The following is an 18647-nucleotide window of genomic DNA, read 5'->3' as shown; positions in this document are numbered from 1 at the left end:
CCTCACAGACCCTCACTCCGGGCCTCCCAGAACCTGCCCCCATCCCTTCAGGCCTGATGGCTTGGGGCAGCAGGCGGCTGTTTGTACTTGGCCCCTGGCTCCATAGCCCAGCTCTGCATAAAGGGCGCCTGTCTGCTCTCTACAATACTCTGGTGGCATCACAGGCATGTTTGGGAGACTGACATCCAGCCTTGTGAGGAGGCAGTGAAACCTCGCCTTTAACGTCCCAAATGCACGCTCAATGGTGCCCCTGGCATGGTTGAGGCAGCGCTGAAATCATCTTGGGATGGGGTGGTGCATCCCATATAGGTTCCACATGAGCCATGGGTGCAGTGGGTATGCAGCATCAGCCACAATACATGCGGGCACCGTGATGTCCCCCAGTGTGAGCTCCTGCGGGGGGACATATGTGCTCTCCTCCATCTGGCATCCCAGCCATGAATTCTGGAACACCTGGGCGTCCTGGGTCTTGTCCGACCACCCGACGCAGACATTCATGAAGCATCCCCTCACACTGACCAGGGCCTGGAGGACCACTGAGTGGTACCCCTTCCTGTTCACATCGGCGCCCCTGCTGTGCTCCGTGGCCCAGATCGCAATATGGGTTCTGTCAATCACACCAAAACAGTTTGGGAACCCCAGCTCTGCAAACCCAGCGAGGGTGACATCCAGGTCCCTGACATTAATGATGCAGTGAAGGAGCATGTTGTTGCTGGCTCAGATGACCTGCAGGGGTGGAAGGAAGACATGTCCATCGACAGCAGACTGGGTGGTCCCCCTCCCTATCAGGGTCCCTGTCCTCCATCCCTCTTCCCCAGCAGGGGCCCCTTCCCCTCTCCCTCCTCCCTGGCAGGGTCCCCATCCCCCTTGCCCATTAGCCCCCTCCCCAGGGCGGGTCTGTGGTTCAAGCTTACCTCAAGCAGGACTGCCCTGATGATGGTCTTTGACCACCCCAAACTCATGGCTGATGGACTGATGGCTGTCTGGGGTGACCAGCTTCCACAGTGCTATTGCCACCCTCTTCTGCACAGGAAGTGTAGCCCACATTTGTGTGTCGTGGTGCTGGAGGACTGGGGCGAGCCAGTGGCAGAGCTCTTCAAATGTCTGCTTGGTCAGGCAGAAGTTTCTCAGCCATTGTTTGTCGTCCCAGTCCCCCAGCACTAGCCGGTCCCACCACTCGGTGCTGGTGGGGAAGACCCACTGGCGCTGGATCACGGGGGGGTGCGGGACCAGGCAGCAGGGCCCAGCCCAGAGCCTGCAGGATAGGACCCATGGTGACCAGCCCTGCCGTGCTGCTGATACACGGCAGCAAGCGCCATGGTCAGCAGTGAGGACATCCCCCCTGGGGGAGCAGCTGGGGATGCATGTTGTCTATGTCTGCTCCCTAGCACGCGTTCTGCCCTGCTGTGTGCAGCCTGGCAGCCCTTAGCACATGCAGGGGGTGGGGTGTTGGAAGGGGCCTTTTAAGGGAGTGGCTGGCTGCAAGACAGGAAGGGCTTGTCAGCCCATGTGACCCGTCTACTTCATTTCCTGGCCTCTTACTTCAAAGTAGGGGCTATTGATGTGTAGACGCTTCCTTTCAAAGTACTGAGACCATACTTCAAAGTAAGGGTGGGCAGCTTTTTGTGTGTCGCCGCTCAGCTTCGAAGTCCATTAATTTGAAGTTGTACGTTGAAGTAAGCAACTTGGAAGTTATTTTGTAGTGTAGACACAGCCTTAGTGACTTCAAAAAGTATCACCGGCACTTGGACCACACATGAAGGCCAAAAGGTCAAATTTCAGCACTCTGCCTCGGAAAGGTTGCTGACCTCTGCTATAACATCCCTCTCCATCGGAGACCCAGATCACAAATCGATGGATTTTGCTATGTGCCTTGTAGGTCAGCCAATGAAGGTATTTAGGTACAAAGTGGAAGGGGCAAATTCCATACCAAGGGGCTCTTTCAAAGAACATTTGGCTAGCTGCTTCCTCGCTTCTGTAACACAGGGATTTGGGGGTCATGTGTCCTTGTTGACAGCAGCAGTGGCAAAGGGAGAGGGGAAGAGTATCAAGTAGCTTGGTCCCAATTCACATTAATCTTTATAGGTTAAAACCAACCCCTTAAAACCAAAACTAACATCCACATTATAGCTAGAGACCAGGAGGCAGGAAGTGCAGATGTTGGACCCTGGTGCCAGGTGTTCCCCACTGAACATACCATTCGCTAAGCAAGTTGCTACCTTTTGCGCTAGCTTCAGTTTCTGAATGAGTCGTGGAGTGCCCCCATGTACAATGCATTTGCAGTCTGACAGTGGGGAAATAAAGGCGGGGGTAATTTGTCCACAAATATAAGATGTCTGTGGTAAATAAACGTATCACTACAATCTGTTGGAGGTAGTTTTTAAAAGACTCTCCCCTGCCCAGCTATCTCAGTTAGGGAGAAACAACTAACAGTTTGTTTCCTAGCTGAGTATTCAGAGTGATCATCCACAATCACAGTGGTTTGTTTAACTTTCTTTCATCTTACCCAGAGAACCAACTATGCTGTCAAGCTGTTTTTCCCCCCCACCAACAGGACACATGTGTCTCCTGCCTAGTGCTCTGCCTAAATGTTGGGCAGTCTGCGTGACAATACTGCATTTTCTGCTCATTCTCAGAATAACCAGCACACAATCCCAGCAGGGCTGCTTCGCCATGGAAGGAAGCTAAAGACTACTGCCCACTATTTCTGCACCCCCGAATTATCACATTTTTACAAAAACAACATAAGTGTAAAGCATGGGGCAGCCTGCTTCAGGGTCCCACAGCTGAGTACTGCACAGGCAGGGAGATGAACCTCCAAGCAGAAACCCCACGCCCCTCACAGCAGCACTGCAACCTCATGCCTCTCCTCCCCCCTTCAAGGCCCCCAGCTCAGCAGCAACAGCACCACAAAAACCCTTAGGTTAAACCTGTGTTCCAAATTTAACAATCATTTAATAGTCGGGGAGCATTTCGTGGATCATGGACCAAAGCACTGGTCAACCACTTCATTAGATTGTAACAGAGAGGTAGCCATGTTAGTCTGTACTCCAACAAAACAAAGCAGAAATGTAGCACTTTAAAGACTAACAAAATGATTTATTCAATGATGAGCTTTCATGGGACATCAGATCAATTTCATTTCTAATACAGACTGATATTCGTAAGTACAGAGGACAAAAAAAAAAAAAAAGGAAAAACAATTGCAATTAAAAAGCTTGTAAATATCTGAGACAGGACAATTAACATCCCCTTACCTCTCACCCCCTTCCCGCTATCCTATTTAATTTGTCAGTTTTTATTGCAATTATTTTTTTTTTGGTCCTTTGTACTTATAAATGTCAGTCTGTATTGGATATGAGATTGATCTGATGAAGTGGGACTATCCCACAAACGCTCATCACTGAATAAATCATTTTGTTAGTCTTTAAAGTGCTACGTTTCTGCTGCTTTGTTTTATTGCACTTCATTAGATGTTACTTCCTAACTAGATGCAACAGATTGTATTTTCCTTAAATCAAAACCATTTTAACCCCCCCACAACCCAAATAAAAATAAGTACAGAATGGAAGCACCCTGAATTGGTTTGAGATGGCTGTAGGGCAGTAGTTTCAACCTTTTTTCATTGGGAAGGTGGGTAAGGAGGAAAAGAATGGGAGGAAATCTTATAAGGTGGCTGCCTCTTCTTCAGCACCTCTTGTGGCATGGCACAATCTGGCTTCCCGTTTTTTCTCTTTTCTCTCTTTCCTAGTCATCAGGGTTTCACAAAGGGACAGGGATCAGCCCATAAGGGGATCCCAGGGCAGGATAAAGGTTTAAATCACTAAATATTTTAAGTGACTAAAACATCTACATATCCTGACACTCTATACTTGCTACACCATTACACTGATTAATGCACTATAAAATCAACAGAAAGTTTGTGGGAAACCGATTTAAGGATACACTTCTGTTACACATGCTGGAGTTTAGTTTAATTTTCCCTCATCCTTTTAAATGTGTTCCAGCTAAATAGCATAGTAGGGGTGAAACCCACCCTGAGGCAGACAGCAACCATGAGCCTCTTAATACCACCGAAGTTCCAGGATAGAACTGCACAGAGCAGCAGCCAACTACACAAGGGCTTGGTTCTCCACAGAGGAGATGTTTACACCAAACACAGCATGAGGGCATGTCTGCACATGCTTGAGCCAGCGGAACTCAAGCTAGCACACTCATAATAGCCATATGGACCTTCTGGCCCAGACCGAGTTTGGGCTGTGCAGCTTAGAGGGTTGCAGACTCCCTGCCTGAGTTGGAATGTCCACACAGTTATTTGGGTTGCAGTGTAGACAGATCCATAGATGGCAGAATTTGCATGGGAGGCGGAGGAGGGGGAACCATCTGGGGAAGTGGGACATGGGAGCCAGGGAGCTCAACATTCTTCGCAAGTATCAGAGGGGTAGCCGAGTTAGTCTGTATTTTCAAAATCTTCTTATCCTCTGCAAGTGATGCTAACAGGCAGCAACCACTACTCTAGATCATTGGCAAGAACTGACAGTACAGGACCTGGAGTAAAACCATAGCCAGGATGGACTGGTCCCAGACCAGAAGGTGGGTGGTAGATTTAACCTTAGTCCAGATTTATTTTCATTATCTGCCTGATCAGGACACCAACAATTCCCAAGCATGGATGGGATCCCTTTATGTTAGGTGCAGTACACACATACCCAAAAGACAACGCATGCCCCCGCAAGCTTTTGCAGTCTCATGTGGATGCAGTAAATTCACCCTTTAGGAGGAGCTTCTTTATAGACTGTCAGACTGTGAGTACAACAGCTGTCTACTGTATTTCCTTTAATTGCTGTAGAAGGATCACTGGGATTTAATTTTTTTAATTAATTGGGATTAAATAACTTCACAAGTCTCTAAAGAAGAGAAAATACAGTAGTCTAAATACCAGTTAAGTCTGACTTAGAAGAATATTGAGAGGCATGAAAAACTATTCCTCCATTCAGGAGACCCCAGAATGGGGAGGTAATGAGGACTTACAAATAGCTGAATCTTTCCTTTGGATAACAGTGAATGGCACTTGCTCATTATAAAAGGCAGAGGAATTTGAGTCTTCAGAGGGAATGGTGGGAGGTTGTTTGGGACTGATTTACGGTTTTCCAGTCTGCTCTATGTAATGGGGAAGTACATGGCTGCCCCAACTCCAAAACAGCACCGCGGTGCCGCAGCTGTCCATTTACCCTTCTTCCAGGCTGTTATGAGCTCAGACTGGTGTGGTGGGGATGGAAGTGGAGCCAAGGCTACTCTTACTCCTTGCTTGCCTGCACAGATGCCTGCTTGCCCTTTGTGCCTGGACTTCATATGCAAGAGGGTTGTGTAGAAACATAGAGATCACCTGCTCCGTACTAAGTCAGATCAAGGTGGTATACGTCAGGCTATCAGCTGAGTTTAAGGGATTACGTTTCTCTTCAGAGTAAGGTAATTGTACAACCACTCTAAAACCCAACATATGAGCCTACTATTTTGAATGGGTCCAAAACTGAATTAAAACACATAAATATATCGGATGGTCCTTTCAAAACAAGCTTTCTTTTTAAAGCATAACATGAATACTTAAACACAAACATGCTGTCGCTTTGATCACAACATACCACACGTCACTCCCCCTGCCCCCAAAGATGAGAGTTTGCGATCTGAGATATTGATATTGCACTCCTACGTTTTCTTCCAGCGTGGTGAGCTGCTCATCAAGTCCGACAGGGTCCGTGCCTAGTGGAAATGCCCCACTCTCTCTCTCCTCCATATCTGCTGGGAAATCACTGGGACCAGTGGATTCTGCTATCAGTTCCTCAGTGGCATTGATGACTTTTAGGACCTCTGTAGAGATGTTGCAGAGAGAGACAGCAGAGTACTTCTGTTTTGTTACAAGAGTAGATAGGGATAAACAACAGCATTATGTTAGCACAGAGGTATAATTACGGTGAGAGTGTTTTATCTTGTCTGTAGCTTTATTTTAAACATGCCTTCTAAAAGAATACTCAGGTGTTTCATATGACTACAGAGGCCTCTAAGCCATGTATTTTAAATAGCCGAACACTTTAAAACTGGAATGTCCTAGTTCACAGCTGAGCAAACTTTTTAGGTCAGGCCCCATTTTTTATCTCTGCAGTTAGTGGCCTCCCTCACAACCTGTCTAATGATGCCCCGGATGGCCCCAGAGAAGGGCGGTGGTCTCCCAAGAGTGACTACTGCACTCCCTCTGCAATGGTGGCAGAGGCTGTGAGGAGAAGGGGAAGAAGGGAGACAGTGGAGACGGGGAGAGGCAGCGGAGGCCAGGGGGGGAGAGGGGAAAGAGGCCTCCTGATCACACTGTGCCCCCCTTATAAATTTTCATGCCCCCCTTGAGGGGGCACACCGCCACTTTGAGCACTCCTGGGCCAGTTTAGGACGAAATTCTAGGGCTCATAGGACGAAATTCTATCCCCAAATATGTTCAAGCAGTGCCTTTTTTGTGCCAGTACTTTCTGGTACTGAGTACCGGCCCCTCATCAGCTTCAGCCATGGGAACCCAGTGGGGTGGGGCTTGGGGAGCCAACTCAGTACACACACTTTTTTTAAAAAAAAAACAAACCACCATATACAACACACATCTCTCACTTTGAAACCAATGGGAGCTGTATGCACCTATCAGGTGGCAGAATTTATAATCAGATTTTAAAATCTTGTCACCCTATGTTAGGTACCAGCAAATAACTGTGGGATCACTGATTTATGGGCTCAGTGGAGGACATACAAACATCTAGCCATCTTACTGTTATCCATAAATGAGGAAGTCAAATAGTCATTTGACTATTACAATAATAGTTTTGGAGTAGCTGTGTCATCAATTTTTTGTCAGATTTCCCAAAAGAGGCTGAATTAAGGACACTTTAAAATCAGGAACACAATGTTTAAATTCTCCTTTTTCTGATTCCTATATTGAATAAACAACTTACTTTAACTAGCATGAAAAATTGTGTATCCTCTCCACCCGTGTTCTATCGAGTCTCATTTGTACAGTCAATATACCTTATTCTGATTAGTTTTACACTGGTTGTAGACCAGTGTAATTTCTTTGACAGCAATAAGGTACCTCTGATTTACAGCAGGATGAGAAGAAAATTAAGACCAGTGAAGACAGGAACTAAATCTGATCCTGGAAATGCTCATGGTATGATTGCAGTGGTTCCCAACCTTTTAATTAACGGGGACCCCCAATCACCCTCCCAAACTGTCTGTGGACCCCAGTCAAAGACAATTCTACGTACACTTCATTAAACGAAAAAGGAAACCGCAACATAGATTTTCAGACAACAATTGATAACATTATTGGAAGATGTTTAATTTCAAAATAACAATTGACTGTAACTTTGCAATTTATTTAAAACTTATTTTCAATGATCATATTTATTTATTTAGTTAGTTCATGAAACCCCTGTGATAGGGTCTTTGGGCCGCAGGTTGGGAACCACTGATCTAAAGTGAACTTAAATCAATGCAAATGCTCCCATTGATTTCACACGGAAACACACGGGAATACTTCAGTGCAATTATTCAGAGAAGTAAGTGTTTGAAGGGTCAACCCTTAAATGTAATTATTAATTCCCAAGCCTGCAAACATTATGCAGCTGTGTTATGGCTCATGCGTAAATCTACCCATATGTAAAGTTACTGTAAGATAAAAACTACGGACAGTTACATAGTGACAGTGTGTAATTCACTGATTTTACACTTTTAACCTGTTTACATGATTGTTGTTTAATAAAAGTAAGTCGTTCAACTTGCACATTCAATGGGAGGCAGAAAAAAATAATTTGCTTTCATTTCTTGCAAACTCTGGTGCAGTTAAGTTTCAGTGATTCTTATTTGTGTTTAGCTAAATTAGCTATACTTTTTTTAAGAAGCGCGCTTATCTTATTGAACATTTGATTTCCCCCCCACACACCATGTGTGGATTCATCCCTTGTACATTAAGTCATCTTTAGGACTGTTATTCAACCAAATTATGAGGAAAAATTAGAGGCTTGAGATGAAAGAATGAGAACAAAAGCAAACAGAGTTTGTTGAAGGGTCACTGGTCTGCAGGTTGTCAAGGACAAGAGACAGTCATTAACAAGCAGGGTAAGGACACTCTGTACAGAGCAGAAGTACCTGAATCACAAAGTTACCTGTGTCTTTCTTAAGAGTCTAGTGTTTTTTTCCATTTAGTTTTGGAAGTGCCAATTAGGTTAAAATAGATCAATAATAATATAGGAGGGAGGAGGAAATCAGTAGTACTTTGCTTTCATTATTTGTCTTCACAAGTACCTTTTTTTGTTTTATCCTATTAATTAAGACAAAAAAGTATTATGGACAGGAGTCTTGACTTTTCTTCAAAGTATACTGCATTGACATATGTTCCAAGGAATTACAGATCTGAATTCGGTATTTATTTTTTCACAGAATCTGTAGCACTTACTAGTATTATGGATTATGTATAAACTTCTAGCTCTTTAAAGTTTTTCTGTCTAAGTTTCTGAGAGCATATCAACGTGGGGAGACAGTGACTAGAACAGCTATTCTGCAACAGCTTTTCTGAAATGACTCCCTGGGTGGCCACTATTATAATTTTTACAACATTATTACATAATTATGATAAAAGCGCCTTTTTCTGATTTAGCTTATTCTGTTTCCTGAGTGTATTAAGCTAAATCGGAAAAAAGGCACTGTTACTGTGCAATAAGACTATCAAAGACAGACCCTAAGAAATCAAGATTTGAAGTGAAACACCACTTATTCAATACATTACTGACCAAAAGAAGTTAAAGGAAAGATACTCATTTTAGGATCTTCTAGACTTCTGCGAAAAGTTTTAATGGCGGCTGTAGTTCTGCTTCTTTTTAAAATTGTAGATCTGCAGCAAAATCACTAAATCCAAAGCAGCAACAAAGCCTGGAAATTGGCTTGACAGTAATACCAAATGTTTAGGATGTGTGGCAAAATGTGTGACTGTATCTTGAAATACAGTAGCTAAACACAGGAGTTACAGATTCTGTGACTTCTTTTTCCCTAGAAGATCCTGGAGCATTTACTTATGCAGCATAAGAATGCTGCAGTGTTTGATTCCAACAAAATGGTTACATGTAAACAAAAAAATCTGGAGCAGCAACGAAAGGTCCTGTGGCACCTTATAGACTAACAGAAAAGTTTAGAGCATGAGCTTTCGTGAGTTAACTCACTTCTTCAGATGACAGCATCTGACAGCATGAGCATCCTGTGTGACCATCCTGTGTTTAGCTACTGTATTTCAACATACAGTCAGCATCTGACAGCATCTGAAGAAGTGAGTTAACTCACGAAAGCTCATGCTCTAAACTTTTCTGTTAGTCTATAAGGTGCCACAGGACCCTTCGTTGCTGCTACAGATCCAGACTAACACGGCTACCCCTCTGATACTTAAAAAAAGTCTGGTTCACTTGCAAATATTTCTTATTATTGCATTTTCTAATAATTTTTGAGAAATGATAATTAAATTCAGAATTTAAACTTCCTAAAAATGTCGTAGTGAAGGACACTTACAACTCACCTTTCTCCTGGCCCGTATTTTGAAGAAAACTGATAGTATGGTTGAATAACTGCCAGAAACATCACAACCAAATTTTAGGGATTTTAGAGACCTCTGTGAGCTCTTAGGCCCAAGCGGGAAATGTTCCCTGCTTGAATACATTTTTCTATTCCTTTTTTGAGTAACTACAGAGGTGGTCAAAATTATTTCAGTTTCAGAATTACAAATTTCCCCAAACTGGGGACTTGAAAAGGACGGGGGCGGAGGAGTGGGAGAGGATATGAACACTCAGCAAATTCCTTTGTGAAAATGGGCATGATTTTTTATTTCAATTTTTTGACCAGTTGCTGGGTTTTTTGGAAGAGTTCCTGTAGAAGGTGGGCATCAGGAGATGCCTCAACAACTCTCGTTGGGAGGCAGTAAATTCTGCAAGGCTCCCTGGAGCTGGGGGGGTCTGTAGCTGGCAAGAGTGGAAGGCAGAGCTGATGAAAGGGCAAGCAAAGGGGACAGGTGCCCCAGGGACTGACAATTAAAAAGGGCCCAGGGTTTTTGGCTGCCGCTGGTGATACTGTAGCAGCTGGAATCCCAGGCCATTTAAATCACCACCAGAGCCCTGAGAGGCATTAAGGGATGGTGGTAGCACTGTGGGCTGTCTAACCTTAGCCCCATCCTTCTGCTCAAAGCTCCACCTCTTCTGGGGGCAGAGCTATGGCCCTCCATGAGCCTCTTGCCCAGGTCCTGGAGAAGTCTGTCACCAGCCCTGATGGAAGGCAACTCTAAATCTCCTATTAATGAAGGTCAAGGTAGACAACAGTATCCTCCCTGACCAAATGTTAAAGAGGGAAGGGCCCCCCCTTGAGATCCAGAGACAAACAGACAAGGGATTCTGGATCCCTGACCTCTCTAGAGATTGATCTGCCAGGGTTGCTGGCCCCAGATGGTAACAAATTCAATCTCTCGCTTTTTCAAAATCATTTGTGTGTGAGACAGAATTGAAGCAAGAGGCAACAGAGAGGGCAAAGACCTATTTTAATTAATACTGAAGATATCCTACCAATTTTGATGGGACCATATCCAAAAAATGAATCATGCAATCGCAGGTCACAGGACATTGCTGTTATAAGAAAAGGCCATTTCCCTGTCCGCAATCAGTGGAAGAAACAGGGATGCCAGTGGGAGTTACATTCATGGGCTTTGTAATGGCAAGATTAACCTCAAACTAGCTGTGTGGTATATTGTGGAAGCGTCACTCAAAATTCCACAGTTAAGGCTGAGTTAAAGCCATAACACATAACGTGTGTTGAGTTAAAGTTTGCAATTGAAGCAGGGATTCATCCCCTTTTTATATATGACAAGTAGAGCGTAGCTGCCTTAAAATTACAGAACTTCCAAATATTCCGATTGTCAAAGAAGCTGATGAAGCAGTAGCCAGTTAATGAAGGCCCTGATTCCCAGAACATTTGAGCGTGCGCCATGCTTAAAAACATGTGAGTAGTCTCACTGAAATCAATAGTAGTCATGTATTCAAAAGTAAGCACAGTCATATGTGGGGTTACAGAACCAAGGCCTGACTTACTGCTAATGTCATATATCCTGACCCAAAGGGCTCTGAAGTCTAGGAGTGTCTCTACATTGGCTTCATTGGGTTTTGCACATGCCTTTAAAATTGTAAAAAGCCTTTTTAGAGGCAGGGACTATATCTTCATGTGTGTTTGTAAAGTGCCTAAAAATCTAGACTCCATCCTGATCTGGACTTTTAAGCATTAACGTGATAACAGACAGTTCAGTAACATCATGACAAGACAGGCAATTGTATATAACATTATACTTACATATGGCTCAATATTTTACCACGGAAGAGAAAGATGCCTGAGCAGTACACAGGATCCTCAACACTGCATGATCCCTGGACACACTGGCCCAGATCCTCAATGGAGCTACACTGATTTACACCAGCAAAGAATCTGGATTGCAATTACCAACATGTGTACTAAGAGTGAATATTGTAGGGGTACCTGTGAGATTAGTTGTCTTGGTTTAAAAGAAAAATTAAAAGCTCTGGGACACAGTAATACTCTCCTAAAATTCACAGACACATACCTAGCAATGGCACATTTGTAGTGGACATTCAAACGGATAAAAGGGCCGCTTGGGTGACATTTGTTACATGCTTTATTCATCTTATCACTGGAAGAAGAGTCATCATTGCCTCCTACGGGTGATTCAAAAAGACAGCTATCACACCATGATAAAGTCTCTCACATCTGCTTTGTCTCACAGTCAGATAACTAATATTGACGAGACAGACATGCAGGCAATCTGTATTACAAATATCTAGCTCTGCTCTAAACACAACCATACTTTGGAAGCACGAGGCCGGATTTTGATCTCAGATACTCAGGTGTAAGTCTGGAATAGCACCATTGATTTCAACTGAGCTCAGTGAAACTCCTCTGACATTTAATATCTGCAATTGAAATCAGAACCTGCTCCACTGAGTTTGAGATCATTTAAGACAATGGGAGCAGAGGAAAAAAAATTACAGGCCTTGAATATTTACAGTCTGTAACTTCGCAAAACAAAAAAGCTGTCATGTAGCACTTTAAAGACTAATAAAACAATTTATTGGGTGATGAACTTTCATGGGGCAGGCCCACTTCTTCAGCTCTGGAAATAGCGCTGAAAACAAACTGGCACAACAAATATATAACAGAGATAGAAAACAAACAAACAAACATGAAATGAAAACTGACAGATCAGCTTGGGGGGTGGGGGGGCAAAGAGGGAAGAAAATTACTTACTGCCAAGTGCCTATTAAGTTCAGTGACTTGCCTGAGATCACTATGGGCTTGTCTACACTTCCCCCATCCTTGGAAGGGGGCGTGATAAACAGCCTGAGCAGGCAACAGCAATGACGTACTGCGATGCATACGCAGCACCTCATTAGGCTAATTTTTCCTGTGGCAACTTCGAAGTTGATAACTTTGAAGCACCGGCAAGCCGTGTAGCCGTGGGCACTTTGAAGTACCCATGCAACTTCGAAGTGCCCTTACTCCCAAAATTATTTCAGTGTCCACGGCTACACACCTTGTCAGTACTTCAAAGTTATCAACTTTGAAGTTGCCGCAGCAAAAATTAGCCTAATGAGGTGCTGTGTGTGCATCACAGCACCTCATTGCTGTTCCCTGCTTGGGATTATTAACATGCCCCCTTTGAAAAAGGGGGCTAGTGTAGACACAGCCTATGAGTATCAAAGATATGAAATTTGAATTTATTCTCAAATTTGACTCTTTGGGACTTTGTCTTGATAGAGAGAGTAATTACCTTACGTATGAAAAAAACAGCTTCCCCATCAGCTTTCCTCACCAGGAAATGACAGCAGAGGAGATGGGATGTCATTGTCAGTCCTGCCTCAAAAACACAGTGTCTGTCTTGCCTTTTGTGAGCAACTGTGCAAATCATATTTTCTGTGTTTCCCCATGGTGTGCTGGAAGAAGCTTTCAGCTTGCTTTGTCTCCTCTCACTCGCCTAACTGATCAGACTGTTAGAATGCTTTCAAAACATACAATCCTGACTTTTCTTTTTAGATGTGCCACACTGTGAACTTCTTTAGTACAGCACTGGCTTCCTGGGTGAAAGCTAATAAATAATGGAAAGAAATCAGCAATACCACCAAAAATATATCATTATGACAAACCATAGCAGTGCCATGATTCAGACAGTTGTGAGCCAGCAAGCACACAAGTCCTCACTTAGGTTCCAACTCTGAACCAGGGCATCTCCCTAGCAGGTTTTCTTGTCCAAAACTTACATACAATTCTGGACATTTCCACACCAGGCTTTCTTCTTCTTCCTTGTGTACATTCTGATCCATGGCCTTGAGAATTGCTTAGCATTATTTGCAATAACCTTTTCTCCTCATTTTCCTCGTATTTTGATCCTGCCGCTCGTCTTTTTCGCTGTCACTGACAGCTGAGGGTACAATCTTCAGCCTCCAATACAACCATCTCTCTTTAAACCAACATCACAGCTGTGATTTGTGATACAACTGAGGAAATGTTATATCAACATGATGCTCAAAAACAGAAGGAACAAAAGTTTCCATCACTAATGGCCCTAATAGCATTGACTAGATTCTTCATCACTGTTAGTGCAAACGTGACCAGTCTCATTCTCAGGTTGCTTTAGCACACTCTCCGCAGCGTGGCTGTTCTTCAATCAAGATCCATCTTAATTTTTGGAGAAGGAAAAGTTTTTTCACATGTCTAACTTCGTTGGGATTTAGAGTGCACAGTCCCTTTAAACCCACATCCAGCAGGGGTGTTTTTTCCAAGAGTAAGGGAGTGGGAGAGCAACAAGGTATGGGGAAAAAGGGGACCTATCAGGAGCTGACCCACATCCCAGGACAGGAGTCAGGAGAGTACTGGACAGGGAGGAATCACCAGAGGACAAACTGGAGACTTACCCAGTATCACTATGCCCCACAGCTGTATTAGGCTGTGAGTACTGGGCTTGTGACTTTGCATTGGAAATATAGAAGGAGATTCACCTCCTAAGAGCCATAAGATTCACTGCAGCTTTTATATGAAGTTGTGTGGCGCTCATGCCAAAGTCTGACCAGCGCCCCAAGGAAACCCTCTCTCGCACAAATAAGTTTCGCCTTTGTGTTGAATAGCTCCACCGTGTTTGAGGACCAGTCATTTTACCACAGTCCTCATCTGGTTCTTCAGGTGCTCTCTCAGGTATCCTGGGCTCCGAACATTTTGTGCAATGACGAGAAACACAGAAATGTTGAATTTGATTCAATGTTCTATAGGAAGCGTGCGTGGACTACAGAGGACAGGGGTGATGCGTTCATGGTAGGCTTTGCAGTTAAATGATGCACTGCCAGTGCCACCCAAATGCGAAAATTCTGGTCTTCTTTTCACATTAGTAATTTCTTTCCCAAGGAAAGCTGAACACTCATTTAGCAGCAGAGGACAGAAGTATCTTTGATAACATACTATTCTACTAGCATCGTCCAGGACACAGAAAAGTTAAAGAAACTTTACTCTTCCTTTTGAACTGTGCTGATACTTCTCTATAGTAGAATTTTTTTTGCAGTGAAATTAAATCATTTTTCCAGTATAAATACTGAAATTACTATGAATTATTCCAACACTTTGTTTCTGGAAACCAACTTGCCACAAAATAAGGAGGAAGGTTTTTGCCAAATGAAATATTCTGCCATAAATTGCCAATACAACTTTTTAAAATCTCATGAAATATAAGGCACACACAATTTCATAGCTGTCTAAAAATGAGCACAAACTTACAAATATTGAATATGTGGAATGAAAAGATAAGAAGTATCTTCTATGATTTTTACTAAAAGAAGCACAAAAAATGGCCGTTCAAATAAATGAACAAAATATGAATGGCAAAATAAGTGCATAAATCAGGATGAAAAGAAAAGTGGAGGGGATCATTCTACTGAATTAAGGATTAAGCTTTCATCCAAAATACAGGCCTCTGCTTCTTGTCTATTTTGTGGAACACAATGAAATTAGTTTGGTTAGCTGTATATTATGTCAGTGATTTCAGATCAACTTTTGTCAAGTATATCACAAAAATCACACAACACCGTAAAACTAGTACAATTTTTCCATTTGCCAATTTGATTCAGATATTCCAAGAATCAAACAGCACTGATCATGAAACAGAGGGAACCTGCCAGAGGGAACAATAATAGTAATGCATTAATAGCAAAAAAATGGGGAATGTCTTTTATGATTGTATATTATTTAGCTCCCTACATAATGCCTTGATTGTTTAAAAAAAAAAGGTACAGGAAGAGAGGTCTTTGGCTGCATCTACGCTCTGAGATAAAATTGATTTCATTACAATCGATTTCTTAAACCTGGGTTTTATCCATTCAATTTTGAGCATCTTCACCTTTCCACATGCTCCCCACAAACTCGACTTACTGCTGCCACACACAAGTAGCTGAAATTGAGCTTCACTCGCGTACTGCAGCTGTGTATTGCAGGAACCTATCCCACACTTCTCTGAGCCCCTGTAGCATTCTGGCCCCACAAGTAGCTGTGGGTATGTAATGCCATTTTCCCACATTCCATTCCCCTCTTTCCCCTGCCATGTTAAGCATATTTAAGTAGACAAAGGTGTGCCACTGAAAGTGTGCCTAGGCTTTATTGTGGGCTTGAATATTGCTTTACGCCTCCTGGGAAAGAGGACTCTAAGTAGACGTGGGTGCTACATTGAAACTCAAATGAATCATCAGTAATGGCCCAGGGTGGCTACTTGACAGCCATGAAAATTGTGACTGCCTATGGAGGCCCTTTCAGGAACTTGAATCTGGATTTAGGCCACCTGGGAAAGAAGACCTTTATGCTTAAGTACACATGGTTGTTACACTGAAACTCGAATGAATCACCAGGCTGGAAGACCCCAGATGACAGCAAGGTTTGCATCTGGAAAAGAAGACCCTAAGGACAAGAATATTCCTGCTGCAAGCCTTACTTCAACAACTATGGTAATTGCATAGCTAATACATTGCCTTCATTGAAACAGGTATGGCTCGGGGGGGCTAAAAGACTCCAGACTACAGCCAACCTCCCCAAAATTGTGACCGCCAAGGGACACATCCCCCGGCGGTTAAAGAACCTTGCTAAAGCCAGCCCCCGAAAATCGTGACCACCGAGGGAAGTGTCCCCCGGGGAGCTATAAGATCCCTGGCTGGCGCCAGCCCCCAAAAATCATGATCTTCACCACACGCAAGCTGGCTGGCACCTTGTGCAGCACGTCCTTTTTTTGGTTTGGGGTCAAGCCACACGATGCGACTGGGCGTTCCAGAATGTTCCAGACTGTGCAGCACCGCTGGGGGGGAGGGCAGGGAGAGGATGTGGGGGTCAGGACAACACGTAAATGGCTGAAAAGAAGTTTCTCGTACTACCAGACATGCACAACCCCCACCCACAGCCTAGCTGACACGGTACGGGGGGCGAGCGGCTGGTGCCAGGCAGCGCAGGAAAAAAGGGAGCTGTCAGGGGAATACACAGAACCACAGACCCCATAGCTACGCTACTAGCAAAGAAAAAGAGAGAAGATTTTTCAGCCTCTCATGACCCCACAGCCATGGGCTTGCAGGTGCCAAATTCTAATGATCCTGCTCCCTAATTCCTCTGCAAGTGAGAGTAGTGGAGATGTAAGAGGCCAGAGCGGAGAACTGTGGTGCATTGGGGGGCACATACGATACATCTGTGGAGGTTAATGAATTCGATATAAAGACATGCCAAATTCTCACTACCCTTCATTCAGATTTTTAAGTTCGAATTGAACGCTACACCCGTCAGGTTACTACGATTTTTAGGATTTCGTTATCATGTTGATTTTAGTGGTCCATAAATCGAGCTAATGGAATTTACAGTGAGCACAGGCACTTGGAAAAATCAGGCTAACTGACTTTAAAACAATTTTATCTCATAGTGTAGATGCAGCTAAGTTTGGTTGTAGTCAGAAACGACTGAATTTAGCCTCATCTAAATCTTTATCTTTATAATTTTGTTTCCTGATTTTTTAAAGATTTAATTATGGTAAAATAAATAAATAAATAAATAAAAAATTTTGAGAGTAGCCACTTTTTTTGGCCCTACAGTAGAATCTCAGATATACGAACACCAGAGTTGATAAGTGAGTGGTCAACAACATACCTCATTGGAACTAGAAATACACAGTCAGGCATACGCAATAAAAATAAAGGGAAACTTTAATTTTTTTTTCTGATTGTTTCATTTAAATTAAGATAGTTAAAAGTAGTATTTTCTTCTGCCTAGTAAAATTTCAGAGCTGTATTTACAACAGAATATTCACTTAACTTTTGAAAAAAGAATTATAACTTTTTGTTCAGCGTACAAGGTGCTCATAACCTTGCAGTGCTATTGTACATATCTGCCCTCCACTGCTTCTTGCTTCACAGATAAAACTGGTTTTAATTCCTGATACAGCCAGGAAGAGCAAGATTACAACTCTCCACTTCATGAAATATCAACAAATTCTGATTGCATTTTTTCTTTTCTATCAATGAGGAGGCATGAGCCCAACAAAAAAGTTTGATTTTTCCGATCTGTTTTCTTTTCGATCCTGATTGTCAGAAAAAATTATCTTGACTTGTGAAGAGAACAAATTTACTCTCGAAACGCAGAAGCCGTCAATGAAGTTTGTAAGCCTCTTTTACTGAATGAGAAAAATATGGACAAAGTAAAGCACTCTCACCTGCTGTAGTACTGAGGATAAAACCTGTAGTTTTAAATGAAGATCAAAAGCCTTTTGTTTTTCCTAGGTAGTTGGTCAGCAATTAAATAGAAAGGCAGAAAAGATATGTTAATTCCTAAACAGATTACACCAATGTACTTGTAGAGAACTTTGAAATGAAGGTAAGGGATAAAATGCAAATGAATGCAGAATACCATAAATCATTATATTTTAACATAAAAACATGTATAAGTAAAATATATGAAATAACACATTGCCTAATTTTCCTTATTTGCAAGATCCAGAAGGGCATAGCTCAGTAAAGATTGCAAAATGTCTGGAATCTCCTGATGAATTTCTGATAATATGAAATGATAATTTGTTTCATCAGTAAAGGAATTGGTTCCTGCGAGATGACTTCTGTGGTAATGTTGAGAAACGAGAAACTTGAATTCCTAACTTTTGGACCCACTTGACAACTCTTTGAAAGCAGATTTCTGTGCTTCATTTTGGCAACAAGCCAAAGAAATATTGGGCATGATTACAAGGTCAGCAATGCTAATATCTAACTTTCTTAAATCACTGTCAAGTTTAGCAGATGCTGATGAAATAAATTCAAGATGCAAGGATTTTTTTTTTTAACATAAGTCAAGGTCTTCTGGAGTTCTATACGTTTTCATTTGTTACACTCTACACTTCTTACGTATATCCTGTGCTTGCATCTGAACAAAATGGCTTTTAAATTGCCTTCTCAAAGAAGGTGAACCTTTTGTACTGGGAAATCTACAAAGATTCACATTCCTACTGTGCTGTGGGTTATTAC

At 42.8% G+C, this 18647-nt stretch overlaps 1 protein-coding gene across 1 annotated transcript in view; it reads right to left on the bottom strand.

Annotated features, from left to right (window-relative positions):
- MYRIP (myosin VIIA and Rab interacting protein) overlaps nucleotides 1-18647 on the bottom strand; it is a 390058-nt gene that overhangs the window by 9509 nt on the left and 361902 nt on the right. Inside the window, exon 12 of the mRNA XM_074986085.1 lies at nucleotides 5711-5905. Within this exon, the coding sequence (XP_074842186.1) occupies nucleotides 5711-5905 (195 nt within the window). The remainder of the gene's footprint in view (nucleotides 1-5710; nucleotides 5906-18647) is intronic.

The sequence above is a fragment of the Carettochelys insculpta genome, chromosome 2 (assembly GCF_033958435.1).
Source record: "Carettochelys insculpta isolate YL-2023 chromosome 2, ASM3395843v1, whole genome shotgun sequence".
Classification (NCBI taxonomy): domain Eukaryota; kingdom Metazoa; phylum Chordata; order Testudines; family Carettochelyidae; genus Carettochelys; species Carettochelys insculpta.
Note: the sequence above shows the minus strand (reverse complement) of the source record. Positions and strands in the feature narration are given on the sequence as shown.